The 27,875-nt window shown below is 43.4% G+C and overlaps 1 protein-coding gene across 50 annotated transcripts; it reads right to left on the reverse strand.

Moving 5' to 3' along the window:
- Positions 1 to 330: 330 nt before the first annotated feature.
- ehbp1l1b (EH domain binding protein 1-like 1b) lies at positions 331 to 27,694 on the reverse strand. 50 transcript variants are annotated; one of them, XM_051078593.1, is made up of 35 exons: positions 26,684 to 27,694; positions 23,719 to 23,776; positions 23,536 to 23,631; positions 22,449 to 22,502; positions 22,161 to 22,339; positions 21,691 to 21,809; positions 21,467 to 21,556; positions 19,818 to 20,543; positions 18,573 to 18,638; positions 18,320 to 18,457; positions 17,849 to 18,085; positions 17,487 to 17,643; positions 16,185 to 16,529; positions 14,780 to 16,033; positions 13,767 to 14,030; positions 13,089 to 13,613; positions 12,682 to 12,789; positions 10,728 to 11,508; positions 10,486 to 10,508; positions 10,353 to 10,407; positions 10,111 to 10,133; positions 8,260 to 9,483; positions 6,136 to 6,996; positions 5,373 to 5,607; positions 5,128 to 5,276; positions 4,928 to 4,976; positions 4,223 to 4,547; positions 3,354 to 3,424; positions 3,199 to 3,247; positions 3,044 to 3,096; positions 2,497 to 2,617; positions 2,213 to 2,312; positions 2,035 to 2,108; positions 1,698 to 1,812; positions 331 to 1,501 (listed from the first exon to the last, which is right to left on the reverse strand). In XM_051078593.1, exons 1-35 carry the CDS (start codon positions 26,785 to 26,787, stop codon positions 1,414 to 1,416), a joined length of 8,916 nt encoding a protein of 2,971 aa, XP_050934550.1. In that variant the 5' UTR covers positions 26,788 to 27,694; the 3' UTR covers positions 331 to 1,413. The 50 variants fall into 50 exon arrangements, with proteins under 50 accessions (XP_050934550.1, XP_050934562.1, XP_050934558.1 ...); XM_051078605.1 differs by lacking the exons at positions 10,353 to 10,407; positions 10,486 to 10,508 and adding an exon at positions 9,648 to 9,702 and having other exon boundaries at positions 8,260 to 9,105; positions 9,406 to 9,428; positions 26,684 to 27,693; XM_051078601.1 differs by lacking the exons at positions 10,353 to 10,407; positions 10,486 to 10,508 and adding an exon at positions 9,648 to 9,702 and having other exon boundaries at positions 8,260 to 9,192; positions 9,406 to 9,428; positions 26,684 to 27,693.
- Between the last annotated feature and the right edge of the window lie 181 nt (positions 27,695 to 27,875).

Genomic DNA, 27,875 nt, shown 5'->3' on the forward strand with positions numbered 1-27,875 from the left:
AGTTTTACGTGCTTGTCAAATTCGAAGCTGATATTTCCAAAATCGTATCTGTTCGTGGTTTGTTGGGGGAATGACGTTGTTGCTTGTTTTGGGTGAGCTGACCATTTGAATTAGTCTTGGGCAAGTGTTGGACTGAGCTCACAAACTGCTGCAATATGTTGATTTTTAAGCATTATGCAACATCAAAAACGTTTCATATTTGGTAATTTGATGTTTGAATTTACCACAAAGGGTGTGTTTATTACATGGACATTGTATTAGACTTTGTATTTGTGTCCAAAGCTCCATGGTGTACCTTGCCAAAAAGACACAGACTTCATTCGTAGCAAATTTAAGCAACCAACCAATATTTATTTTTCTTCAATAATTATCAACATCATTCATCAACATAAATACAGACAGCAACATCATACAGTGTGACAGGCATACAGTAGTGATGTGAAGCAGAGTACCACTTTATCAGCACACCTCAAAAAGCATGCACACAGTAGTCAAATAATGCAGAAACGAGGAAACAGCTTCATTTCTGCGCACGAAGCAGGCATCACAACCATACACACTATGGTTGATTTAAGGCACTCAGAGTGTGACTTAAAATAAATATTTAAAGCTGGAGACCACATTAAGCATCCTTAATATGGACAACACTTTAAATCTCTAACATCTAAAAAAAAAAAACAAAACAAAAACAAACAAGTATGATATTGCAGTAAGTGGAAATGCTCTCAGGCTTTATCAAAATATGATGTTGGGATCATCCTACAATTGAAAACATGTACCCTGTACAAACAACAGTGAGGGATTGAGTCCAGCTCATGATTTATCACATGCAGTTTTTATACCTGAAATGTCTTTGCATGTTAACAGATATTTTTCAGGGTGGAAATGTCTGAAAGAGAAATATCACCAGAAATAGATCAGGACTTTTTAAATGTCTGCATATCATAAGCAACTGTAAACTATTAAGTTTACAAGGATATGGCACATTTCTGCATTTATTTTGACAAGCTCTTGTCATGACAAAGGGGACTGATCTTCTGACCCCCCCCCCCCAAAACAAAATACTGAATTAACTCACAGAAGAAAAAAACACACAAAACTCTATCTGTGCAATAGATGGACAACAATCTGACACGTCATTTAAATAAATAAAAATAGGTGAATAAAATCTAAATAATACTACTACATTAAGACAGACTGAAAATAATTAAACACTGTCAAAGAAGACACAGTTTCTCTCCATGAAAATAGAGGCACTTAAAAAAACTTAACAGGAAAATATGAGCCCCAAAAGTCTTGAAAGATATGCTTTTATCCTGCACACATAGATTATGAAGATAAAGATACAAAAATATCATCTTTCGCAACTTCAGAGGCTCAGTAGTAAAAGCTGTTTGTGCTCATCCTCTCTTCTCACTGTAGGACACATTTATCTTTGTTGCTGTATTTTCTCCTCCTCATCTCTAGACCGCGCTCCAGTCGCTCATCCTCCTCCAGTGCCCTTCACGTACAAACACAAATGACAATATAATCCATATAACGGTGGGAAATGAGGAATAAAAATAAGACATGTCATTGAACTACAGTGAACTTACCACATCAGCATCATACATCATGTATCAGCAGGTCATCATTACAAGCATTAACGTGAAGGTTTAATTTGAAACATGGCAATTTCTGACTCCACAGACACTCACCCTCTCTCCTTGGCGTCAATGTCTCTGATGATCTCGTCCCGTTGGTTGACCAACGACACCAGCTCTTGGAGGAGCAGCTGCTCCCTCTGCTGATGGGTGGACGACTTCTGCCAGTCTGCAGGACAAACATAATGGTTCACATAATAATAACGTACAGTATTGAAAGGACAGTTACTATAGTTACTAGTTACTTTGGAGATCAAGATTTTTACACCACGTAACAGTTTATAAAATAGTTTACATTAGCTCCACCTCGTCCAGCTACAACATTACAACATAATTATATACTGTAATACTGTATCTTTATACCATTCTTCCACCACTGCTGGTTACTAACCTTCTATAGCCATCATGACCCGTAGTTCTCTGGTCAGAAGCTCAAACCTCCTCTCCAGATCCTGCTCCTCTTGCCTGTATATGCAGTCAATAATAAGGAAAATAAAAAGAAGTGAATAGTGTATACAGTATATGTATGTACATGTGTATACTGCTGGTGTGTGTGAGAGAGGTCTTACAGTAGTTCCAGGTGGTCCTGTCTGCGTATCAGAGCGTTCTTCTTGTTCACCAGTGTGAACCACTCCTGGATCAGTCTCTCTTCTTCATCACGGTCACTTCCTGTATAAGCAGAAAAAGAAAGGACTGTTTGGATACAACTGTACGGGCTGTTGGGGGGGGGGGACTACACCACCACCAAATGTTCCAAATACAGCCTTAATACACCTTAATCAAAACTTCAAAATCAATTACTTTTTGGTGTCTCAAAAATGAAGATAATTATTGCCTTGTGTGTGTGACTCACCTGTTTCCATGAGGCTTCGCAGTCGTCGCTCCACCACAGCGGCTCTGCTGTCAATGTGCTTCTGTTCCGTCTCCAACGCCGCCAGCTCGCTCAGCACATACTGACTGGTGTCCTGCAGACACTGACCACAAGCCCCATCATGCACACACACACATGCAAACACACACACGTAAGCATGCATGAACATACATGCAGTGACAGATGGCCACAAAGAGAAGAAAAAGGGGACAGGAGATCAAAGGAAAGAGGGAGATGGAAAGCAGAAAGGGAGGAGGGAAAGGAGAAAACAAGCAGAAGAAGAGGGTCAAAAGATTAGAGAGAGACACAAAGGATGGAAAAATACAATCTGTGTGCACAGAATGTTCAGGTTCCTGGAAATGCTTTACTCATGATGAATTGAACAACTTTTGTAATAAGAAAAATATGATTCTGTCTTTCTTGCTCCCATTGCTCACATTAATGATATTCATTTGATTTGATCTTAGAGTGAAAGATAAAGAAAAGAAGCAGGGAAGCTAAAATGTAGAGACAGTGACACATAACTGACCATTGATTCTGCTTCTTGCTTGGGAGGCTCTGTCTCAGCTGCAGTCTGTGACTCTGCACAGACAAGAACAAATAACAATGTAAAAAAAGAAGGGAAGGAAGTTTGAGGTATTATAATCTTATTCAAAATGTTAGGTTGAAACATCGTATACCCACCTGTGTTATTAGTGTTTTCTCTTGCAGAGTTTGTTGTTGTGTCTTCTTCCTGTAGATCATGAAGCTGACATCAATAAGGAGAACCCTTACATTCTGCTTTAGAAGCCAATATTACCAATATTACAATATCATTATTAAGACAGAGAAAGTGTCACCTGAGTCAGTCCAGATTTGACTGCCTTGGTAACCGACCTCGGAGGTAGGACTGGAGTTATTGACTCATCAGCTAAATACAAATGAGAACAACAATCAGATGTTGGATTTAACCTCTTGAACCTGATTAAAATTTCCAAAGTCACCATTAAAGCTTCTGGAAACTTAGTTCAAAGGATTTATTATTTGATTTTAATCTGTACCATTAAAATTTAAAGACCAACTAAGCAACAATTAAAGTCAAAATTGGGGAAATTAAAAACATAAACACTACTCCTGTTTTGACTGGTGTGAGTGGGTGTGGTGTGATCAGATTGTGTGATGTGTTCATGTAAGAATCCATCATTCATAGTTGATTGAGAGGGCTTTTCAGTGGCTTTGAAATGATAACAATTCACTTCATGACTCTCAAACTAGGAAAAATACAAACATCCAAAATGCCAGGTTTACGACTGCACTATTCCATCAAAAGGAAACCTCTAGATAGGCATCATTTTATACACTATTTCCACTGAATTCAGCATGACTTTTTTGTTATCTTTGGAAACCCTGGGAAACCTACCAGAATCTTAATTGTGGTGCTGTAAACTTGATTTAATGATATGTTTATCTTTCGTTCTTGTCTGTTGAGCTCCAACTCTGCTACCTCACATTCCTAAGTTCCCTGGAGACACACTAATGTTTTCCCTTTTTTCTTTTCTGCTGCCCTGACTTGATTCTGTCTTGCTCCATTTTATTATTTTTCCACTTCACATTTCTGTGGTATCCAGCATGTCTCATGTAGAAGGATTGAATACCTTGTGATTTTGACTGTACAATTCGTTATGATTGACCTTGAAGACAAATGGGATGAATGATGACAGGCTGATACCTTTAACCAGCCGTTTGGCCCTTGGTGGCGGGACGACCAACGTACTGCTTCCTCCTTCCTCTAGACTCACTCCCTCATTCAGTCTGGCCATGCAGAAAGCGGCGGCATCAACGTTGGTGGGGGCAGGACCAGAAGGGGCGAGGCCGTAGCTGGACTGGCTGCTGTTGCGCTCTATCTGCAGTACACTCAGCTCCTGGTTGGTGAAGTGTGAGCGGATCTGGCTGAGGTAGGTCATGACGATGAGCCTGTCAGGGACGGACAGAAGAACCATGTCGGACGGCTCCAACAGACGAGAGATGCCCAGAGCTTCAAAACCATCGAATGCCTGATATTGTCAAAAAATAGAAGGACATCATCAGCGAAGAATAGAAGTTACAACAATGACAATGACAACAGTCCTCAAAAAACCACCAGGAAAAATTTTAATCTCTATCAATGAAACTGAATATGATTTTATATCATGCATAGGTTTAAGTCTTTAAAGGGCATAAACCCACACTCTTGTTGACTGACATCCAGCTTAACACTGTTTTAATCATAAAATACCATCTGGTAAAAATTACCATTACCAAACATATAAAGGAGACTATTCTTGTATATTCTGGATCTCAAAAGCTATTTATGTTAAATAGTAAACTACTAACACTACCGATGGAACAGTGAAAAGCTCAAAATAAATGTGATCATTCTGAGCCTCATCCTTACCTTTTTGTTGTTGATCTTGATGTCATGAGGGTCTAACTGGTCAAACTCTCTAATGGGACAAAAGCAGGGTAGGGTACAATGAGAAAATACAACAGTTTACAACATTTTCATTAATAGTTTAGACTCTGAGCTCTGACATCCTTAACCATCTTTGAGTGCAATCAGCTACAAAACTAGTAAACAAATTGGAAATGATGTACATTTTGTCTGGATGGAAGTGATGCAGGATGGCACAGAAGGCCAGGCCGTTTCTCCAGGACGTGCTGAAGTTTGTGACCTTTACCCCCCGGTACCCACTGGTGATGTCTTGACACCACTGGAGCAGCGACTGGCTGGAGTTCACCAGCCCCTGGTGGAGGAGGAGTGAGGGATAAAGAGAAATAAGTACGGTTTTGGTTGCATGTTTGTTATTTAAAAAGCATGTCAGGTGGTTCTGAATATTTACCTCAGCTGTGTCGTCCTTCCCGTCAGCTTCCTCTCTGACTGTTTGACCTGGCTCAGGGGTCTTAATGTCAGCAGTTTCCTCCTCTGGTAACGTAGGAAGCCGAGATGTCATCATCTCACAGTGATGGGGAGGAGTGATGTGTATGTCACTGGTACGTGTGCTGGACGTGTCTCCAAGCTGTGATGGCGGTTTCTTCCCTCCACCATCAGGGACGTCAGCCGGTTTGTGTTTTAGCCTAAAGGGAGACAAGACAAAAAAAAGGCAAGATGGGTGAATAGTCAAACAGACTTTGTTTAGTAGAGGAAAGGATATCCAAGCAGCCTTTTATCAGCGTTGTCATCAGTGATTCATAGATTTGTGAGACATGCAAGCTTGCTAACGTGACAAGGATAATAGAGCAGATCTCAGCACTGACTTGCTGTTAGAAGGCATGCGAGGAACATACACCATTCAAGAGAATGGGTACATAGCTCTGAAGCATCTGATTCAACACAGGTCTATGCTGTTTGGAAAATGTTAATCACCTCAGGACCAACCAGCCTTTGTGGCAGCAATTCAAAAATGTACCAAAAACTATACAGCATCCCCATGCTGAGTAGTGCTCCACATGATCAATAAATAGATCTTCAGTTGTAAAATTGTTGACTCAAGTGACTCAAGTTCAAGTCTCAAGCTACAGCTCTGCATATCACACACCAAAACACGTACAAGGGGCAATGTCATTTTAAAGAGCAGCACAGGTTGACACCTCATGCTGACTTACACATTGTCCTCTCTGTGCGGCTTCTCTGTTTCATTTAGTGATATTTCCTGCAGTTCGTCAAAGCAGGGAATAACTGGGTGCTGCTTGTGATCAGTAAGTTCAGCTGTGTTTTCTGATTGGCTTGTGTGCTCCAGGGCATCAAGATCAATATCACCAGGGGTAGGGACAAGGCGTTTCATGCCGTGAGGGCTGGAGACAGGTGATGTGTCGACTGTCATCAGATGAATTTTAGCCAGTAAGAACTTCTCCTCCTCTTGGAGCTGCTGGTCTTTGGTGAGATTGTTGTGATCAGGGGTGTGTGTCTCTGTGTGATGGTTGTCCATTTGTGTGCTGTCAGTCTCGGTAGGGAGTATGTGCTTATTTGAATTGCAGCTCTTGGAGAAATGGTTCATGTCTTGGTCATCCCTCATTTCAAGAGTCTTGCATGAATCTGTGTCTATTTTGGCAATTTTTGTGTCATCATGTATCTTGCTGATGTGTGTGTCAGTGTGTATCTTGGGGTGTTTTAAGTCAGAGTGTAAGCTAGTAGTGTTTGCGCTTGGGGGAAGGGGCCATGGTACCACAGACGACTGAACAAGTTCTCCCTCCTCATTGGCAGCTACCTCCAGGCTTTGACCATTTGTTGTGTTATCATCTCTCTGTCCTTTCATTGGCTGTTTTTGTGCCTTGGGAGCAGTCGTTGGACTGATTCTTTCCTCTTGCTTGGACACCAAAACAGGCCCAGGATGAGCCTGATTGGTTTGGGAGTCAGGAGGTTCTGGCTTATTTGGCTGACTGGCAGCTGAGCTCTGGTAAAGGGTTTGTTCACTGAAGGGCAGTGAGGAGGGCTTCTGGGCTACAGCAGGGGATGGGTGGCCTGGGCTAAAGACAGAAAAGAAGATTTCACTGACCAGCAAAAGTACTGAAACCGTGTCCTTGTCATGCTCCATTCCTCTCTGGCAAAACAACATAATTTATCTCACGCAGCCAGAGCTCCATTCTGTTGAGCTCACAAAGGTCGGAAGAAATCCAAGCACAAAAATTGTTTAAAAAAAGGCACAGTGCCACTCTTCAAACCAATTTAGGAAGAACAGAAGAGTAAAGCATGGTGATGGTGCTCATTAAACAAGGAAACTCTAAAAAACTATCCAGAAGTGCTTTGCCCAATCCAAACTAATCTCACGGCTGTCTCAAACTTTCCAAAGGTCTTGACATTCCTATTGTTTGGATAAGATTTTCCCCAGACTTCCACAAGTCTGATGGGAGAGAGGTCTGGCTATGTGAGATTATACCGAACTACAAATGTTAGAGGCAAAGAAATATGTGACTTAACCAAAGCCAAACACCAGTTCTAAACATGCTCCAGCCTCCACTGAACTGCAATATCCAGTGATCAAATCAATTCATGCTACTTAGCTATAGTGAGTACTGAATAAAAACAATAAACTGTCTTTGATGTCAGTCAGATAGACAGTGACAATCACATAGGAGAGCTTAATGTGGCCACTTTTTACCAACAGCAACACAGGACAGATTCTATCTATACTATCACTGGATTACTTTGATTCTGAAGAAAAGTTAATAACATGATGATTCTCTAGCAAGTTCTGGAGTTTTAGGGATAGTCTTGTTTGTATGATTTCTAAGCAGATTTCTGGATGTTTATTCACAATGAACACTGGAGATAATGATATTATCAGTAAGTCATACTGAATCTAAAAATATGTGTAATATGTCTGTGTGTCCAGAGTTATGACTCTGAGAAGAAGCAATAAAAGGGTAAGTATCATCAAGGCCAGACATAAGAGGAAATTCCAGTTTCATTCACAAACAAGGTAATGATGTTGTTTGGGGAGGGGGTATACATGACTCACATGCTAACACACAACTCTTTCCTGAGAAAGACCTGCAGGAAAAGGCCAAACCCTTTATAAGTGAGGGGCAGTAATGTTTAGTGATTATTACTTCCCTGCAGATAGAAAGAGTTAAAGTCTTGGTTACTGGGGGAAGCATACACAAAGCCACAGGCACAGTCCTCTAATCTACATGAGGCAACAGGCAGATCTCTCTCATATAGCCAACTCCTTTCCAGGTTACTCACCTCTCTCCCTGCTGCTATGTATCCCTCTCACCCCCCTTACTCACCCTGCTTCCCCTTCCATGTACAGCTCTGCCAGCCAGATGGAGCCGAGATCCTCATGTCCTCTCTCATACTCCACCTCCTCATCCTCCTCCTCTCTCAACCACACTGGGATGGCACCAGATTTAAGGTTGGATTTGGGTTTTTTGACTGATCTCAGACCAGAGTCATCGGGTTTGTCTGATCTGGAGATGGGTTTATTTGTTGGTCTGGCTGCAGAGACAGAATCAGTTGGACTGGTCGAAACCAGTTTGATTGCAGTATTGGGGTTGATCGTATTCACGGATTTGGGATCAGATTTGCTTTCTGACTCCTCTTCATCCCCCTGTAGTCTCTCATCAAATGCAATATCATCCAATTCTGCCTCACTGAGTGGCGGCCAGTCAGCTGATTGGATATTTACAACTTTCTGGTTGCTTTGCACTGATGGAGAGTCAGAAATGATCTCTTGTCTGCGCTGCCTTTCAAATGCCCTGCCCTCTGCTCTCTTTTTGTTCTTCTCACTTTCCATCTTGTTTTTTGCTCTTTCTTCCTCTTTCTTCTTTTTTTCCTCATCTGCCCTCTGCTGCTCCCTTTTTCCCTCTGCCTTTTCCCTCTCCTCCCTTTGCTTGTTCTCAAGTTCTTCCATCTCTTTTTCCAACTTCTTCCTCTCTTCTTCCTTTTCCCTCTTCTTCCTCTCCATCTCTTCTTTCTCCTTTTTCAACCTCTCTCTTTCCTCCTTTTCCCTCTCCAACCTCTCTTTCTCTTTCCTCTCCACCTCTTCTCTCTCCAGCCTCTCTTTCTCTTTCTTCTTTGCCTCTTCTCTCTCCAGCCTCTCTTTCTCTTTCCTCTCTGCCTTTTCCCTCTCCAGCCTCTCTAGCCTCTCTTTCTCTTTCCTCTCTGCCTCTTCCCTCTCTAACCTCTCTTTCTCTTTCCTCTCTGCCTCTTCCCTCTCCAGCCTCTCTTTCCTCTCCACCTCTTCTCTCTCCAGCCTCTCTCTCTCTTTCCTCTCTGCCTCTTCTCTCTCCAGCCTCTTTCTCTCTTTCCTCTCTGCCTCTTCCCTCCCTAACCTTTCTTTCTCTTTCCTCTCCGCCTCTTCCCTCTCCAGCCTCTCTTTCTCTTTCCTCTCCACCTCTTCTCTCTCTTTCCTCTCTGCCTCTTCCCTCTCTAACCTTTCTTTCTCTTTCCTCTCCGCCTCTTCTCTCTCCAGCCTCTCTTTCTCTTTCCTCTCTGCCTCTTCCCTCTCCAGCCTCTCTTTCTCTTTCCTCTCCACCTCTTCCCTCCCTAACCTCTCTCTCTCTTTCCTCTCTGCCTCTTCACTCTCTAGCCTCTCTCTCTCTTTCCTCTCAAGCCTTTCTTTCTCTTTCCTCTCTGCCTCTTCTTTCTCCAGCCTCTCTTTCTCTTTCCTCTCCACCTCTTCTCTCTCCAGCCTCTCTCTCTCTTTCCTCTCTGCCTCTTCCCTCTCTAACCTCTCTCTCTCTTTCCTCTCTGCCTCTTCTCTCTCTTTCCTCTCTGCCTCTTCTCTCCCTAACCTCTCTTTCTCTTTCCTCTCTGCCTCTTCCCTCCCTAACCTCTCTCTCTCTTTCCTCTCTGCCTCTTCCCTCTCCAACCTCTCTTTCTTTTTCCTCTCTGCCTCTTCCCTCTCCAACTTCTCTCTCTCTGTCCTCTCTCTCTCTTTCCTCTCCAGCCTTTCTTTCTCTTTCCTCTCTGCCTCTTCCCTCTCTAACCTCTCTTTCTCTTTCCTCTCTGCCTCTTCCCTCTCCAGCCTCTCTTTCCTCTCCACCTCTTCTCTCTCCAGCCTCTCTCTCTCTTTCCTCTCTGCCTCTTCTCTCTCCAGCCTCTTTCTCTCTTTCCTCTCTGCCTCTTCCCTCTCTAACCTTTCTTTCTCTTTCCTCTCCGCCTCTTCTCTCTCCAGCCTCTCTTTCTCTTTCCTCTCTGCCTCTTCCCTCTCCAGCCTCTCTTTCTCTTTCCTCTCCACCTCTTCCCTCCCTAACCTCTCTCTCTCTTTCCTCTCTGCCTCTTCACTCTCTAGCCTCTCTCTCTCTTTCCTCTCAAGCCTTTCTTTCTCTTTCCTCTCTGCCTCTTCTTTCTCCAGCCTCTCTTTCTCTTTCCTCTCCACCTCTTCTCTCTCCAGCCTCTCTCTCTCTTTCCTCTCTGCCTCTTCCCTCTCTAACCTCTCTCTCTCTTTCCTCTCTGCCTCTTCTCTCTCCAGCCTCTTTCTCTCTTTCCTCTCTGCCTCTTCCCTCTCTAACCTTTCTTTCTCTTTCCTCTCCGCCTCTTCTCTCTCCAGCCTCTCTTTCTCTTTCCTCTCTGCCTCTTCCCTCTCCAGCCTCTCTTTCTCTTTCCTCTCCACCTCTTCCCTCCCTAACCTCTCTCTCTCTTTCCTCTCTGCCTCTTCACTCTCTAGCCTCTCTCTCTCTTTCCTCTCAAGCCTTTCTTTCTCTTTCCTCTCTGCCTCTTCTTTCTCCAGCCTCTCTTTCTCTTTCCTCTCCACCTCTTCTCTCTCCAGCCTCTCTCTCTCTTTCCTCTCTGCCTCTTCCCTCTCTAACCTCTCTCTCTCTTTCCTCTCTGCCTCTTCTCTCTCTTTCCTCTCTGCCTCTTCTCTCCCTAACCTCTCTTTCTCTTTCCTCTCTGCCTCTTCCCTCCCTAACCTCTCTCTCTCTTTCCTCTCTGCCTCTTCCCTCTCCAACCTCTCTTTCTTTTTCCTCTCTGCCTCTTCCCTCTCCAACTTCTCTCTCTCTGTCCTCTCTCTCTCTTTCCTCTCCAGCCTTTCTTTCTCTTTCCTCTCTGCCTCTTCTTTCTCCAACCTTTCTCTCTCTTTCCTCTCTGCCTCCTCTCTCTCTTTCCTTTCCCTCTCTTCCCTCTTCATATTTTCTATCCTTTCTTTCTCCCTTCTCTCCCTCTCCTGCTCTCGCTCTTTCTCCTGCTCACTGGCTGCCAGTCGCAGACTTGCCACTAGGCTTAGCCCACGTGTCTCCATTAAAGGTAAGCACTCTGGTTTCTGAGATAATTCAGTGTTGGAAACCTTCTCCTCACTAATCTTCTGATTTCCTGTTGTGTCAGAGAAGGCCGTGGGTGGCGAAATGCCCACACCAGCAGCAATTAGTGAATCATCATCATCTGGCTCAAAGGAATACAGCATCTCTGCATCTACTTCTTGTAAACACAGCTGATCTTCATTACTCAAAAGGAGGCATGATTGTTCTGCAGAGGGGAGTGGATGACCTGGATCAGCGGGTCCAGTTGTGTGCAGGATGGAGGCCACTGTCTCATAGCTAAAGGGACAGACATGTGGGACAGAAAAACTCTGAGACAGAGCTCGCCCTAAAAATGACCTGCATAAAAACCAAGCAGGCTCTGAACAGTGCAAAAGAAACCCAGACAGGCATGCTTGATGAAGTAGTTCCCTCTCAGACTTTGTTTTGGTGCGTGTCCAGAGTGCCGTGCGAAAGCACACAACAGCAGAAACATTTGTTGTTGGTTAAAACGAGAACCACCCTACACTTTTCTTTTCTACGCAGTGCACTAAAGCTCACAGATATTTACATCACCTGTGGCATCATTAAGAGCAGATAAAAAACCTTCTGGTGCCATGCATGTGAGAGCTCAGATTAGCTCCGAGAAAGATACACAGCCAACTGATAAAGACAAGATAAATTCTCTATGACAAAGGGAAAATTAACACCATGTTATTTGCAAACAGCTAAAAAGAAACGCCTATCAACTTCCGGCACCAATCCTATGATGTAATCTAAGTACTGGTAGATGATGAATAGATATAGTTTTTATAGACGTTGAGGTTAATAAACACCAAACTGTTTCAACACTGCACAAAAGATGTCTGTCAGTCTTAAGCACTTCTGAACAATCACACTCTATGTACTGTATAATACAAGAATATAGAAAGCTAAATACCACAGTAACTATCATGCAAATAAAATAATAGCTCAAAAATGTATCAAATGTATTAAAGTATCTCTCTAACCAGGTTGACAGTGTGATAAAATGTATGAGAAATAATTTGACTAATAGACAACCATACTACAACATTGCTTGTCCAATTTTAACACATGAGGAAGCAAATTTTAACTTTAACTTTTACATTTTTAAAAACTAATGCAACAATGATTACATGTCAAAATTGTATGTAATTCTTGTAATGTATATTTAACAACTACAAAGAATAAGAATGTAATAACTAATGACTAAAATACATTTTATCCCACTTTTGAAGTGATATCTGAAAGCAATAAAGCCTTGTTTTGTTGTTCACTGTAGGTTTTGTTCAACATTTAGAGGGATATTTTAAGTATTTGACACATTATTAAATTACCGAAGTTATACCTGCGGGCAATGTGTAGCTACTACATCTAGGCTTAATCTACAAAATTAATCTGCGACACAGCTGATCAAATAATTTGACCACACAGACAGGCAGAGAGACTCACCCTCTATACAACACCCCAACTACAGCTGACATGAAGCCAGCAGGCGCCTCCTGCTGCTGCTCTGCAACACACACATCTGCCTCTGTGTGTGCACATTCGTGGGCACTACTGCACACACAAACACACAGACACACACACACACATACATTTTACTCCTGGAAATCACTTCCATTTAAGTTTTCAATCTAACAGCATAGACAAAGGTTGAGATGGTGATAAGAGCATCAGATGGGGTTAATCACAGTTGCTGAGTAAGCACTGGTTAGGCTGCAGCACTGCAGAGGAATGTTAGTCAGTACGTGTGAAGGTGTGTGTGAGCGTGTGTTCAGATATGTGGTGGTTTGCGAGTGAAGAACAGACATGTCACGCCATGCTGCAAAGGCTGCAAGGAGCCGTCACTGACTCACCCCCCTACTACACCCTCCTCCTCCCGCTCCTTCTCATCCTTCTCCTCAGTGCTCTCACTACTTTCCATCCCTCTCTCGGCTCCTGTCTCTGCTGTGGTCTCCTCCACAGCTGCCCACAGCTGCTTTTCCGCCTCGCACACTGGCTCCTTATTGTTGACAGAACCCTCCTCGCCACCAGCCGTGCGGTCTGCCGGTTTCTCCTCATCTGCTCCCCCCTGTTGTGGTTTCCCTGATGGTTGGAGAACCGGTTCCGGCCGCAGCTCTGGTTCTGGTTCTGGTTCTGTTTTTTTTGAGGGAAGCAGTGGCTCCAGGGCCAGCTTGCCGGCTGGTTTGGGGGAAACCTTGAGTGAGGTCACCAGTTCTGTCCTGGGTCCCTCTGGCTCTTTGGGCTCCTCTTTAACTGATGGTGCACCAGGTTGAGCAGGAGGTGGCACTATGTGATCGGTTTCTGAGTCTTTGGCTGTGATTGGCTGCTGCTCCTGCTTGACGGGAGCGTCCACCTCAGCAGCATCTTCTCTGTGTGAGCTGGGAGAGAAGAAAAACACACGAAAGATGCAGCCATTACAAATTTACACGTGCTACTTACTACAACAATAAGAAGCCAGACTATCAGTGAGGCAGCCACAGGCAATCACACAGAGAAAGCAGACAGACAGACCTCCCCTCGTCCATTCTTACCCTCTGCACAAAGGTTTTTTACCCTCCTCGGCAGAGATTTTTTCAGGTGTACCTTTCCCACTTCTCCCTTCTAGCACTTCCCACAGAGGAATCTCTGCATCACACAGCCTCTTTGGAGGTGGCGCCAGGGTCAAGATCTCTAATGTGATTGGTTTATCAGGATCTGAACGGATACCAGGTGGAGTACATGTGGCAGATATTTTCTTTTCGGGGGCAACAATGTTTGACAATGAGCCTTCCTTTGTGAGAGAGGGTTGCCCCAGACTGCAGTAAGGTGAAAGAAAGAGAGAAAGGAGGACAGGTGGAAGAACAGTGAAAACGAGTTCAGCAGCAAGAAGAAAGGCACAATGAAATAAGGGAAAAACCAAATAGTAGGGGTGGGTGATACCACAAAATCTGATACCAATACTTCATATCATTAGGAGCAACTCAGAAATGTGTCATGATTTGTAAGGTGAATGCATCATTAATACATTTCATCACTACTGAATAACTGGCAATTGGGTGTTCATTTTGACAGGTCTCTGTCAATCACGTGCATGTTAAAACACAAGACGGCGTTTAATGGTAAATAACAAATGTTTATTGTGTGATCTCTATGAGCTAATGCATGCACACACATCAGCAGCAAAGAAACAAATGGTGCAGCACAAAAGAGTTAATGAGCTTAAAATTGGTCCTTTTTTTTGCTATCAATCTAGCATCGATACCCAAAACAAGACTTAGCATCAGTTGTACCAATGCTCTGGGAATCGATCTGCCCACCCCTACCACACAGATAATCTATGGCATTTTACAGGAGCAGAGAATCACAACATAATCACCACAGGAAAACAGAGAGATAAAACAAAACAGTCAGTGATTCTGCACAAGAAAAAGTGAAAAAAGAATATTTTAAGTGATTTGCCAGTTTTTTTTTAAGAATAACACTGATATGATAAAGGAAGCAGGTGACAGTCGTTTCCGGTATAAAATGTGAAGTCATGACTTTTTATTTCAGTGCTGTAACTCACCGGTCTTTGTAGGAGTTTATGGAGGCGGGGCTTGGTTTGTTAATTGACTGAGTCGTCAACTCTCTTGGCTGTGATTGGCTGAGAGTTAGTGAGGGCAGCTGCTCAGGTGTAGCCAGAGTTCTCATCCTCTGTTTGTCCTCGTCTGACCTGTTGGCCTCCGGACTGCAGACCAGAGCTGCTCGTACCTCATTCCTCCTCTTCTCTTCCTCCTCCTTCCTCTTTCGTCTTTCCATCTCTTCTTTCTCTTGCTGATGTTTCCTTTTCTGTTCCTCATCTTTCTTTCTCCTTTCTTCTTCCTCCCTCATTCTCCTCTCTGCCTTCTCTTTCTCCTCTTTCTTTCTCCTCTCCTCCTCCTCTTCAAGTCTTTTCTCCTCTCTCTTTTCTTTTTTCTCCCGCTCCATCTTTTCTCTCTCCTCCTTTAATAATCTCTCCTTCTCTTTCTCCTTCCTCTCCTTCTCCTCTTTAAGTAGTCTCTCCTTCTCTTCCACTTCCCTCTTTCGTCTCTCTGCTGCTTCTTTGACTCTCTTCTCCTCCTCCTCTCTCCTCCTCCTCTCCTCTTCTGCCTCCTTTTTCTTTCTCTCCTCCTTCTTCTTTCTTCTCTCTTCCTCTTCTCTCATTTTCTGTTGCTCCATCTCTTTTTCCTCCCTCAAGCGTTTCTCCTCCGTCTTCCTCCTCTCCTCCGCCTCCAGGAGCCTTTTGTTCTCTTCTACCCTCTTCTTTTTTTGCTCCTCAAGCACTCTCCTCTCCTCCATCCTTTTCTCCTCCTCCTCCTTCATCGTCCTCATGAATCTCTCTCTCTCAAGCATCCTCTCCGCCTCCCTCTGAAGTTTCTCCTTCTCATCCTCCAAGAGCCTCCTCTCCTGCTCTCTTTTCTTCCTCTCCTCCTCCTCCTGCTTCTTCTTCTCCTCTTCCTCCCTCAGCTTTTCCTGTTTATCTCTCTTCTCCTTCAGGAGTCTCTCTTCCTCTCGCTTCCTTCTCTCCTTCTCCTTCTTAACTTCCTCCTCCTCCTGCAAGAGCCTCTTCTTCTCCTCTTCTAAAAGCCTCTTCTTCTCTTCCTCATGTTTTCTCCTCTCTTCCTGCTTTTGCTTCACGAGTGCTGCTTTCTGCTCTTCCTCCTTCCTCCTCCTCTCCTCTTCTTGTCTTTTCAGTTCGTTCTGCTTCTCCTGCTCTGCCTTCATCACCTCCTCCTTCTGCACCGCTGCTCGCTCTAACTGCTTTTCTCCACAGGTCTTTTCAATGGTTTTTTGTTCAAGACTGCAGAACAGATAAACAATATTCCTTAATCCCAAGACTCTGTGTGTGTGTGTGTGTGTTTTACCACTATCAGCACCATCAGTTCACATTCTGTAACCTTAGGCTGTTTATTATCTGGATCTGGATTTTAACTGTGAATATAAATACTCACCCCGGAGGACACCTTTTGATAGTATCCCGCTTAGAGTCATCCTCCTCCAGAAACAAGCCCCCTGATTCCTGTCTCTGGTTAAACGACTCAAAGATGATGCTGTCAAAGTCAGGCTCAGGCTCAGGCTTTGCCAGTGGCGCCTTTTCGGCCTTAGAGGTGCTAGCAACACTCTGCATCTCACTGACTGGCTTATTCAAATCAATCTCCATCTGACTGTTTGGCTGTTTAGGAGTGATAAAGGCCGCCACAACAGTGGTGGACTGCTGGGGGGTGGAACTCTCACAGCAGGAGAAGGGCCATGGAGGGGGTGGGGCTATGATCAGCTCTGAGTGGGACTGGGCGGGACTAGGGGACAGAAATATTGGCGGTCAGGCTCGAGCGACAAGGGGGTAAGAGTTCACAAGGCTTGCAGCGGCGTGCAGGAGGTGATGAGTGAGGGGGTGGGCTGCAGAGCAAACTACAGACCTGGTGATTATTCGACTACTATGTACCGGAAGGTCAGTGCAACACGAGGCAGGGTACAAAGCACTCTGCGACTGTTAGCACGTGTTAGCATCAAGGAAGCCACAAATATCAAGCACCAAAGCAGCTGTGAGCCGTGTCTCACGATACTGGATCACAAACACGAATAAACAGTTACTCAACCACACATCAGCAAATGTGTGGGTAAAGTGGGTTATCTGGGGATCATTCAGACCATAATGTGTGTGATAAGTGGTCAATGCTACAGAGTCCTTATGATGTTACTGTGAACTGTTGCATTCTCTTTTATGCCAAAAGGAAAAAGCGACTGGAGGAGGAATAAATATCCTCCAAGCTTTCTTCTTGCTGTGAAGCACCATCAGTGCATTGATGTCTGAAGAACAATATTATCCATAGTATGAGGACTGCTGAGTTGGCTGGGGAAATCTACAGCTAAAGGAATAATGACCGAGCTATAATGATAATTAGCTACTGTTGCGTAAATTTTGTTAGAGTGGTATCAGTCCTCGTGTCAGTCCTCAATCATGCAGTGTCAAGCAAGTAGCACATCTCCGCCTGTGCAGAAACCTGTGCAATAAAAAGAATCCAAGTCTTCTGGCTTTGTAAAAACTCATTGTCTTTTCTGGACCATATTCCAGTTTAAACATCAATGCTTTGTCTCCTGAGGCTGCCACCTGTCTTTAAGACGTCTCTTTAGCTCTTTGGTCTATTGACACATTTTCTCCTCACACAGCAGTTTGAGGTTAAATGCATCTTTAAGAAGCCAAACCAAGCAATCTGAAATCACACACTCAGGACAATATCATCTCATGACCTCACCTGATCCTTCCTGGTTCAGCTTTGTTTTCTGTAATGGCTGCCTTTGAGTCCTGGGCTGCTCTGATCGGCTGGTTGGATGTTCTGACGTTGGCCACTTCCTCACCTCGGCTCAGAGGGCTCGGAGTTGTTTCCTTGTCTGCTTGAGCGAGGGGGAAGGCTATGAAGACAAAAAGCAAGGTCAGATAAGAAATCACACACTGGGAGACATATTTGCAAGAATGGAGGGAAAGTGCGGTTGTTTTGTACAAGAACTGTTTCCACATGACACATTTACACAGGTGAAGGAACATGACTGTCTCTGAAATCACTAAAGGAGAGCAAAACGCTGACAGATGCAATGTTTGATTCGTTGGCTGGTGTACCTGACTGAGCAGGAGGAGCAGAAGGAGAGACAGAGAGCTGAGAGTGAGGAGAGGAGAATATAACAGAGGTGGAGAGGGAAGAGGAGCGAGGGGACGAGGAGCGTGGGAGGGAGGCAGGGAGGGTCGGAGCCACGGGGTCGCAGAGAGCATCGAGATCCGGACTGCTCAGGAGAGGGATGGGGGTGATGTCGCCCACGATCGGAGCAGAGTCAGACATCGGCCAAGCCCCGGGAGCACCTGGACATTTTCAAGATAAAAGTGGAGGCCAGAGGTGGAAAATGAAAGCTTACATGAAGAGGACTTTTAGGAAATGAGGAGCGAAAGGTTGTGAAATGAAAACAGTAAGGAGAAACAGAGAAATAGAAAAGTCTAGGAGTGAGAGGAGGTTTAAAAGCAGGTGTTGAGATGATTATAAATATGGAAACAAGAAGAGAAATGGGAAGTGAAAGTAAAGTACACTTAGCTGGTTACCTGACTCTGAGCTAGAGGGGTGAGATTTAGGGACAGGGGGTGTTGAAGCCAGAGGAGAGACATCAGCGGCAAAAGGTGAGGGAGAGGAGGGGCGGGCGATTGACTTAACGATCTGAGGTTTGAAAATGTGGGAACGAACTGGCAGAGAAAACAAGAGAAGAGGACAAGAGAGGAAAAAAAAGATTTTTAAAGATCTGAAAAGAGTATCAGCTGATTAGCATTTGTAGTCTTGACAGTCAAAGCAGAAACAGACCAGAAACTGAAGTGGGATCATCTACAGTTTGAACCTCTGGGGGGCGCCGTTGATATGAAACAGGAACTGAGGAGAGGAGGTGTGGAGAGAGAAATAATGGACAGGAATGAAGAACAAGTAATATCTAATCAGTGAGAGGCAAAAAGTGAAAGGGGAACATACCATGCAGTTTACTAATTTTAAAACACCAGAGAAGTGATCTGTTTATGTCAGGAGCAAACATGTGACCATGACAGTTTCTCAGCAGCGACAACTGAAAGCACCTCAGTTAGGTTTGATTTGACATGCTGTAGCAGTCCAGTAATTAGTGTTGTCAAAGTAATCAAAATGCTATTACTATAATATCATTAAGAGGACTGAATTCAATATTTAATTTTCTTAATGTTCAATAATTTCAAAAAGTTTGGTTTGGATTTCAATCTCATCTCCTCAGAGTGTTTTGAATAGTTGGTCTAAAAAAAGTTACTGTTCATAACTGTACTGAATAAGTTGTTAATGTTATCATACACTGTATTTATTGAGTAGTTCATTGTCAGTGGATTTTGCTCAAGTTATGTTTGTATTTGTTACTGCATGTTTATGTGCTCATATATGTATTTTATGCATTTGATAGTGCTCCATGGCAGTCTTAATGTGCATTTATAAAGAGGTTTAAGAACAATATGGTTCTAATAAAATACAGAGAAGTCTGTAAACCTGGACAGTGTTTTATTATATGTAATAAAATGTGATAACGTGCTTTATCATGTAACATTATAATAAGAGGAGTAGAACATCATCTTAGCGATGGATTGGTCTAACTTTTGGATAAGATTCATCTCCCTGATGGTGTGATCTTAATCTTCAAACAAACCCTCATTTAACCTTTTCTAAGCGCCCTGGACTTGTGAGTACACTGATTTAATTAACAAGAAAGTTGGATTTAATTAAACTATGACAATCTAAGTGGACTGAGTGGCCTTTGAATTTGGAAGATAGTAAAAGGGCCATTATAGTGACAGTCTTCTTCTTCTTGGCAGCAGACTGCAACCGCTGAAAACACAACTGTAGCATCAAACACTTCTTAAAGGCAAAGAAGCAAGCAGATGTCATATTAGTGAACCCCCAGTACATACTGTGTTAGGACTTTGTAATGGACATGAAACTAAATAATGTGGAAGCGAGGTCAAATCAGACCATCACACATGAGGAATCAGTTAGTGGAAAGCATGCAGCGTGCCTGTCTGCCAGCCAGCCTGTTGATACCTTTTGCTGCGCCTGACTGGAAGATTCTGGGAAGTGAGGGGGGCTGAGAGAGGGTCCGGGTGAGTGGAGGGTGAGTGGACGAGGGCTCAGAAGACGGGGTGAGCTTTAGGGGTGAGCATGATTTGGAGTGAAGAGGCTGGGAGGTGGCGGAGATGGGCTTATGGGTCAGAGACGTGGTGAGAGAGGTGTTTTGAGGAGCTGATGTTATGATAGCTTCGGTTGCTGGGGATGGATTGGAGGGAAGGATGGGAGTTAAAGAAGTAATGGCAGGTGTAGGTGCACTTGTAGAATTAAGGAATGGGTTGGAGGGTGTATTTAACTGTGCAGGACCTTCATAGTAACTGGATAAGAAAGGATTCGAGGGAACAGAGGGCACTACAGAAGAAAGTACCACTGGGGCAGAGGGTAAAGTAGATACAGATTTAGAGAAAGATGGAGGGTGGAGGGAAGAAGGTTCAGGTGATGGAGGAGTCACAGGAGACACATCAGAGGGAGGTGCTGCTGGGACCTGGGAGCTTGGGGGCTGTGGGTCAGATAAAGCAGGGGGCTCCGGAGGAACAGGGTTGGTCGTTTTTTTATGCTTAGACCTGGGTGAGGGCTGAGGGGAGGGGCCGGGGGAAGGCTGGATCTCTGATTGGACAGGGGCGGTGGAGAAGGGGTGTCGGGAGCGGCGGGGCGAGGGGCGGGGGGCGATAGGTAGGGGAGGGCGGCCATCACGTCCACCAGCTGATGAATAGAAGGAAGGATGGATGGATGGACAGTAGATTTTTTTGCAGAGAGAAAAATGGAAAACACAGAGAAAAATGTCATGAATTGAGAATGAGAATGAAATGATGCTGAAAATTGGATTACTGGATCCACTGTTAATCACATGACTCACTTGTTTGAGTGATACCAAAAACAAAATATGGAAATGTGATGAACTGTGATGGAATTACACTTTTTCAATGAGGGGGTTTCAACATGGTTGAAATATTCTCATTGAACTGCAGTATTTTTACATTTTGTACCATGCAAATCATTTGCAAACTTCTTCCAGAGCTGGGGCACATACATAATGTAAAAAATGCCAAGAGTTTTTTGCCTCTTTCTGTGTATTTTTAGAATATTAACATTTCACCACAGAACTGTACACAACTGTATCAGCTAAAAGAGACACCACAACACTATGCATTAAATGTAGCAATAACGTTTAAAAAGGACCATGATCATGGAATTTAATGCACTCTAAAAAAAGAAACATCAGAGACAAACAGTCAAATGTCACAGTTATGGTCGTATGAGCTGCTGCTAAACTTAATGTTTTTCATGTTGTTACAGTAATGTCTCTGTCGGCACAACAATACCTCTAGTGTCATGTTGCAGCTGGGCCTTTTCATGCTTCCAAACAATCTTCAATACGTTAAAATACAAGGTGGCATTAGCCTATCATCACATGATTCCCAATAACTTTTAATGTCTAGATGAGAAATATGTGGTATGCAAAGAACTTAGTTAGAGGAAGCAGTCCAGTCATGTGGGAAGGACTATAGAACAAATGACACGAGTATGTGAAATACGGCAACATAAGCTGAGCCTCTCAGTAACAGACAAAAGGAGAGAGGAAACGAAATAAATGACAGGAGCAAGTATGAGCAGGAGGGAGCTACCTGAGGCTGGAAAAGCGGGTCCAGTGGAGTTTTGCTTGTCAGGTGGAGGGGGAGCAGGGCGATTTGGGCGAATAAGAGTATGTGGAACTACTGCAGCAGCCAGAGAAGGAATAAGAGAGGAAAAAGAGAGTAGAGGAACAAGAAATGTCACAGTTGAAGTGAGTAGAAATAATTCACAGAGAAGCTCAGAATGGAAGGAACGGTGTTGGTGTTTGTCTGCCCACCTGTAGCAGTGACAGACTTCTTGTCCTCTTCTTCATCGCTCTCATTGAAGTCATCCAAGTTGCCGATATCTGCGGGTTTGACGCTCATCAGGCTAGCCAGACTCTGCATGTCTTCATCACTGAGGAGCAAAGATAGTTTCACGACAAAGATAGTTTCAAGCATTTTAAATAGTTGAGGTATACTTCAGTGTACAACCACTGCTATACACAAATACAGAAGAATCATTTCACCTCAGTATTTTATGTTAACTTTTAAGTATGCGTCATTGAAGCACAACTGTCTGAGATAAACAGTCAACGTGACAATGGTGTCATCTCATCTTTAGGGGATAAATGTATGTAGCAACTATCAATTAACACATGAACATCATAAAAAACATCTTGTTATATCTGAAAACAGACTTTCACAACAACAAAAACTGTCATGGCCGCACTGATGTAACAAGTAGTGGCAGAAGGAAAAGACTCACGTGGCTTTTCCCTCCCGAATGAAGACACACGACAGCGAGAGCTTGAGCGTGGCCTCCACCACTTTGACAGACAGCGGCTTCAACTTCAGCGTCAGGTCAGTCTGGGTTGGCATGGGACTGGCAAACCGCTTCAGGTTGATGTCAGCTGATGCCAAAACCTTGCGATGCCCCTTGTTCTCCTGAACACCACCAACAAGCACAACAGTGCAACCATTATATGTACAGGATTCTGAATCACATCAATTTGTCACATTTACATATTGATCTTAAAACAGGAGCTTTACTCACACCCTCGATGACAAAGGTCCAATCTTTGTCCTCAAACTCCTCAGCGTTGGCCTCCTGGAGATGTGAGAACAAAAATAGAATTTGTTTCTTTGTAATTGTGTGAGTTCACTCATCTGGATGTATAACATGAACAGTTTATGTCACTTGTGTACATTTTATAACTGTTTTTGTTTATCTTTACTATAGACCTATCTAAAGCATTTGATTCTGTTGATCGTAATATTTTTCTAGAAAAGCAATCCTTGTTAGGACTAGATGAACTGTTAGCATCAGTTCTTGGTCCTCTTATTGTTCACATACATCTTCTATATCGTCTGTGCCACTACAAAATGTAATGTTCATTTTTATGCAGATGATATTCCATTTTATTCATCTGAAAATTGCAAATCAACAGTCCACTTTTGATACATTTCAGGTATCTCTCATCAAACATAAGCTTGTTTTAAATTATGACAAAACAAAATGTAAGGTATTCTCTAGGTCACTTAAAATTGTACGGCATATTGTCTCCATCCATACTCTATGGGGTTCTCTTTGAGTATATTATGTTCTTGGGAATCTGGCTGGACACAAGGCTTGCTTTCAAGACCCACATGGAAAACTTGACAAGCAAACTTCAGTCAAAACTGACTGTTTTGTGTAGAAACAAATATTGTTTGTGAATCATTTGTGAAAAGGTGAAATGGTCCCCCTCAACTGACAGAGGAAAGTCACACTGTACTCGTACTGTTATGAGCCTCTGCTGCAAACACTGCCTCATTACCTCTGCCCTCTGGTCTCGTATAAACACAGCACTTAAAATGTCAAGGCACAGGAACTTTTAAAATGAACTGAACCACATGTTCAAACTGGGAGAACTGGTTTCAGATGATCGCTACAAATGAGATGATTTTATAACTGATATCTCTCATTTCACTACAGGTTTTAAAAGACTAAGCAGAACGAGCTTCTGTTCTGGTTCCTCTTAAGAGAGCATGATCTCAACCTGTTTAAATAGAGGATTGAATGACAAAACAGAGGTGTTTTTCATTCATTTGACATTTGTTTGTGTGCGTACAGTGTAAAGAGTGTGTTGTGATTTTGGTACCTTGAAGAGTGTAACAGAGATGTCGATGTTCTCTGGGACAGGCCACACCACCATGCCCCTGTAAGGGTTCTTGATTCCAGGCTGCCAACTGTGGAGCTGCACAACCAACAACACATTAACAAGACTCCATGTGTGTGTGTATGTGTGTGTGTGCGTCTGTTTGTGCTGTCTCAGTAGTTTCACCTTGGAACACATGCGTCTGTTCCTCCTGGTCCACACCACCCTCAGCTTGTCCGGTTGCCTGCAGAAACACACAAACACAGATCAAAACAAATGCCACCTTTCCTCATGACAGTTATGGTCATTACACACACCGTTTTCACAACATTTTAGGAAGTTTTGAAATTCATCAGATAATGTCTCCAAACAAAGTGAACATTATGTAAATGGACAACACAAGGTCTAACAGAAGGTCTTATGACCGTCACTGCTGGATAATAATGCCTCCGAGTCAAAGACATGGCACCACTGTGTGTGCACGTTCAAATATGTGGCTGCACAGATGGTCATTTGTCTACTGTATCTGTGTGTATTTCCAAAAGCTATAATAACTTGTCTGTGTACCATATGCAACCAGAGTGTAAGTACGTTATGTACCTGTCCATTTGTATATGTGTTTGTGTTGATAACACATATAAATATGTTTCTATTGTATGTTGTCAGTCCTCTGCAGCACAGGAAGTGAAACAGGAAGCTAGTCATGTGACCTGACTCGACCTGAATGCAAGGCGGGCCTCTTGACAGGAAGAAGGAACCCCCTTTACCAGCAAACACACTCACCCACAAACAAACACACATTCACACATAGACCTAAAATAATATACCTACACGCAATAATAACACACAATTCTTTTCAAACCTCACTTCTAACTCCTAATATATTATCTACTACTTAAACAACTATTGGACACTCTTCATGATATTAATACCAAAAGTGTATAGATGTTAAATCTAAGCCTCAAGTTTCAGTGTATCAGTGTTCAAGTGCAGCAAAGATGGCTGTGTGTGTATATGTGTTTATGTGGTGTGTGTGTTAGGGGGTCAGGAGTGGTATCAGAAATAGACTGACAGCAGCAGAGCGGGGGTAATGAAGGGGAGAGAAGAGGGCGGGAGAAGAAAAGAACTGCAAAAATAGGAGACATCAAAGACTTGTTGACAAGAAAATATAATCCGAAACACAAAGACACAAAAACATGCAGCTAGCACAGTAACAATGGGCAGTGGTGGAGGGTTGTGACTTGTTTTACACAGGCAAACATTAGTGGCGTAACACAGTTTAGTAACATGTAATTACTGTACATGGTGGTTCAGCAGACAATTGTTTTTTTTTTGTTTTCCCACAGCTGACTAGATGAGTGGTAAACATTACCCTCCTCTATGCTGATATGTTTGTGATACAAATTCACAGGCTGTAAAATGAACTGACTTACTCACTAACCTAATGTTTTTATCACATGATGCACTCCTGATGTTACATTAAAATGGTGCCATTACTAATTCTACTATCTTGGTGCCACTTGACTCGTCAGTGTCAGCGTCACTTTATCATTTTTGACTGGTATCATGCACAAACTGCCGTGCCTTCTTATCTTTGCCCCCCCTCTGTATTTCTGTTTCCATTATCCAAAAAACCCCGTGTGATGGAGAATATCTTTCAGAAAGCCTTGGTCCTCTACTGACATCCTGTCTGTGATAAATATGAGGCATTATATATTGTATAAGGAATGCCCCATGACAGTTGCACTTTTACTAACTGCAAATGATCTCACACAATATCTAAAATGCATCTCAGTAGTTTGTCTGCACAACGTGTTTGAAAGCCAGTGGTCTCGAATCATAGCACCAAATTAGAACAACCCTGCAAACACTTGTACACAAACATGTGACTTGTGAGATCTTTTCGACCCCTGACGTTGTGGACAAAGGGTTCATTTCCTGCCTCTGATGTTTGGTGTGATATTTAAGTGCTGGTAACCTCCATCAGAGATTAAACACGTCAGAGCATTGAGCTGTTTTCATTTTGAAAAACAACACATGCCTGAAGTAATATGACTGGAACTTTGGATTAGTCTCCAGAGTTTCCTCATTTCCTCCCTTCCTCACTCCTCCCTCTCTCTGTGGTTCCTGACTTCTGCCTCCCTGTTTGGACAGCACACCGGTAAAGGCTTATAAACCCTGATTTCATCACACTGTTAAATGGGAGTTGTCGCTCTTTCTAAATCTCTCTAAGTTCTCCTTCCCTTCTCTGTGTCCAAACAGCAGAAGCTTCTCTGCTGTCGATCAAACTCTGACACTTTATTGATCAGTGCCTTCAGTCACCACCGAAAGACCAATGTTTCTTATTGTGCTGCTGACAAGCCTCTTACACAATTATTCCATCCTTCAATGTAATCTGGACAGATAAGAAGATGCAGCTAGGGCCAGCCTGGTGTGTGGGTTAAAGTTTAAAGATACAAGAGAAACTTTTCCATAATACATCAGCAGAGAATATTGTAATATATGGGAGATTTTCAAAGATTTTAAATAATCCAGATATTGATATCATAAGAGAGGCAGCATAAGTATAGATCTGTTTTATGCTGTGTCAATAAATGCCATTGCTGAACAATGGTCCATGCTGCATCACCTGGCCACATCCCAAATATTTTGTGTGACAGGAAATTGCACAAGATGGGGTCTTGGTCTGGGTGCTTATATTCAAACTGGATGGGGAATGACTGGCAAACAAGGACACTAATAAGACTACAGACTGTTAATGTCTGTCAATATTATTGTTTACAGAGATGACGTCCCTGCACAAATGTGACTAAGCTGACTTGTTATGGCTGTTGTGGTAAAACAGGAGTCTTTAAAGAACAAATATGATGGAGTATTTACTGACACACACGGCCGTGGTCGATAGGCGGGGCCGGGAATCGAACCTACAATCAGTCCGGATCAGCTTAGCACATGTACGTACATGAGGGGCGCCCTCATCCCTGTCAGCGTAGCGGAAAAGACCGACAACATGAGAACCGACAAGTCCATAATCGACTCTTAACATACTGAGCAGGCCCTCGGGTGGTTATTTACATTTTAAACAGTGAGAAGCTTTAACATGGGACGGGGAGGGAAGGAATTCTGAAGGTAATAATGTCTCCAAACTCACCATTTCTTGGTGCACTCCAAAACGAGCTCCTGGTAAGACGCAGTAAACTGAAACTTTGAAGCCTTTTTACCAACTCGCTGCAGTCTTTTCCATACCGAAGTCATAACTTCCCCCTGGTGAAAAATAAAACTTAACAAACAGGATTTATTTAAAAAAAGAAGGAAATGGCACAGTCCAGCGCGCGACAACAATCCAACTTTGTCCGCTTCTTCTGTTCCTTAAAAGGTCTTCCTCCTCCTCCTCCTCCTCTTCTTCTTCTCTTGCTGCCGCAGCTGATGATGATGAACCTCACACAAGCTGAGACTTGCGCTCATTTGCAGAAAGTTGAATCATGAACAGATTAAAAACAGAGAGAGAGGGGGATGTCGCCATGTAACGAAAAGAAACTCAACTGGCAATTAGGCCATCAGCAAAGAGGAACCGATTCCGCCCTGCTCTGTATCTTTCACGCAGCCCGTGAACGCCTCATACGAAGCTGAAGTTTTAACCAAACAACTGCAGGAGCTCTCATTGACAACTTCTCTCCTTCTCTCTCTCTCTGGCAGTAATCCACATGGAGACAGGCGCAGTTTAGTGAAGCCTGGGGGTTGTTGTAATATAGGTCTCCACCAGTTCTCTCTAGTTCACCCTCCCTCTGCCCTTCAGTGACAGCAGCCGGTGACAGAGAGAGACAGGCAGGGGAGTGAGACAGGATATGCAAAGAGTGTCTACTGGTGATGCAGCAGTATGCAAAGTTCTTTATCTTGATCACCAACGAGAACAGTGTGTGAAGGTACTGAGGTAACAGTCTTCGGTCTTACCTGTAGACTTTGATCCTGACTGTCTATGTCACTGGAACAGCCTTATCTGACAGTGACTGTTTCACTTAATCACCTCTGCAAACTCTTATCTGCTGCAGCCTGCGGGGCGTTCAAGCTCTACGCATGTCTGTGTATTAAAATACAATTTTTGAGCTCATAGTTTTAACTCAAGTCACTTCCTGAGTCTCGACTGCGTCACTCCAGTGCTCTCCAGAGAAGTGTGTTTCATCCACTTAATTACAGAGGAATAGTTTCCATGGAGAGTAGGCCAACCAGCTCCACTCTCTGTATATATATATGTGTGTGTGTGTGTGTGTGTGTTCAAGCCAGGTCAAGGCACAGGGATTTTCCTCAGTGAGAGCAGGAGTGTATTTTTAGGGTGGGTGAACTGG

Source organism: Lates calcarifer, linkage group LG20, assembly GCF_001640805.2.
Source record: "Lates calcarifer isolate ASB-BC8 linkage group LG20, TLL_Latcal_v3, whole genome shotgun sequence".
NCBI classification, from domain to species: Eukaryota; Metazoa; Chordata; class Actinopteri; family Centropomidae; genus Lates; species Lates calcarifer.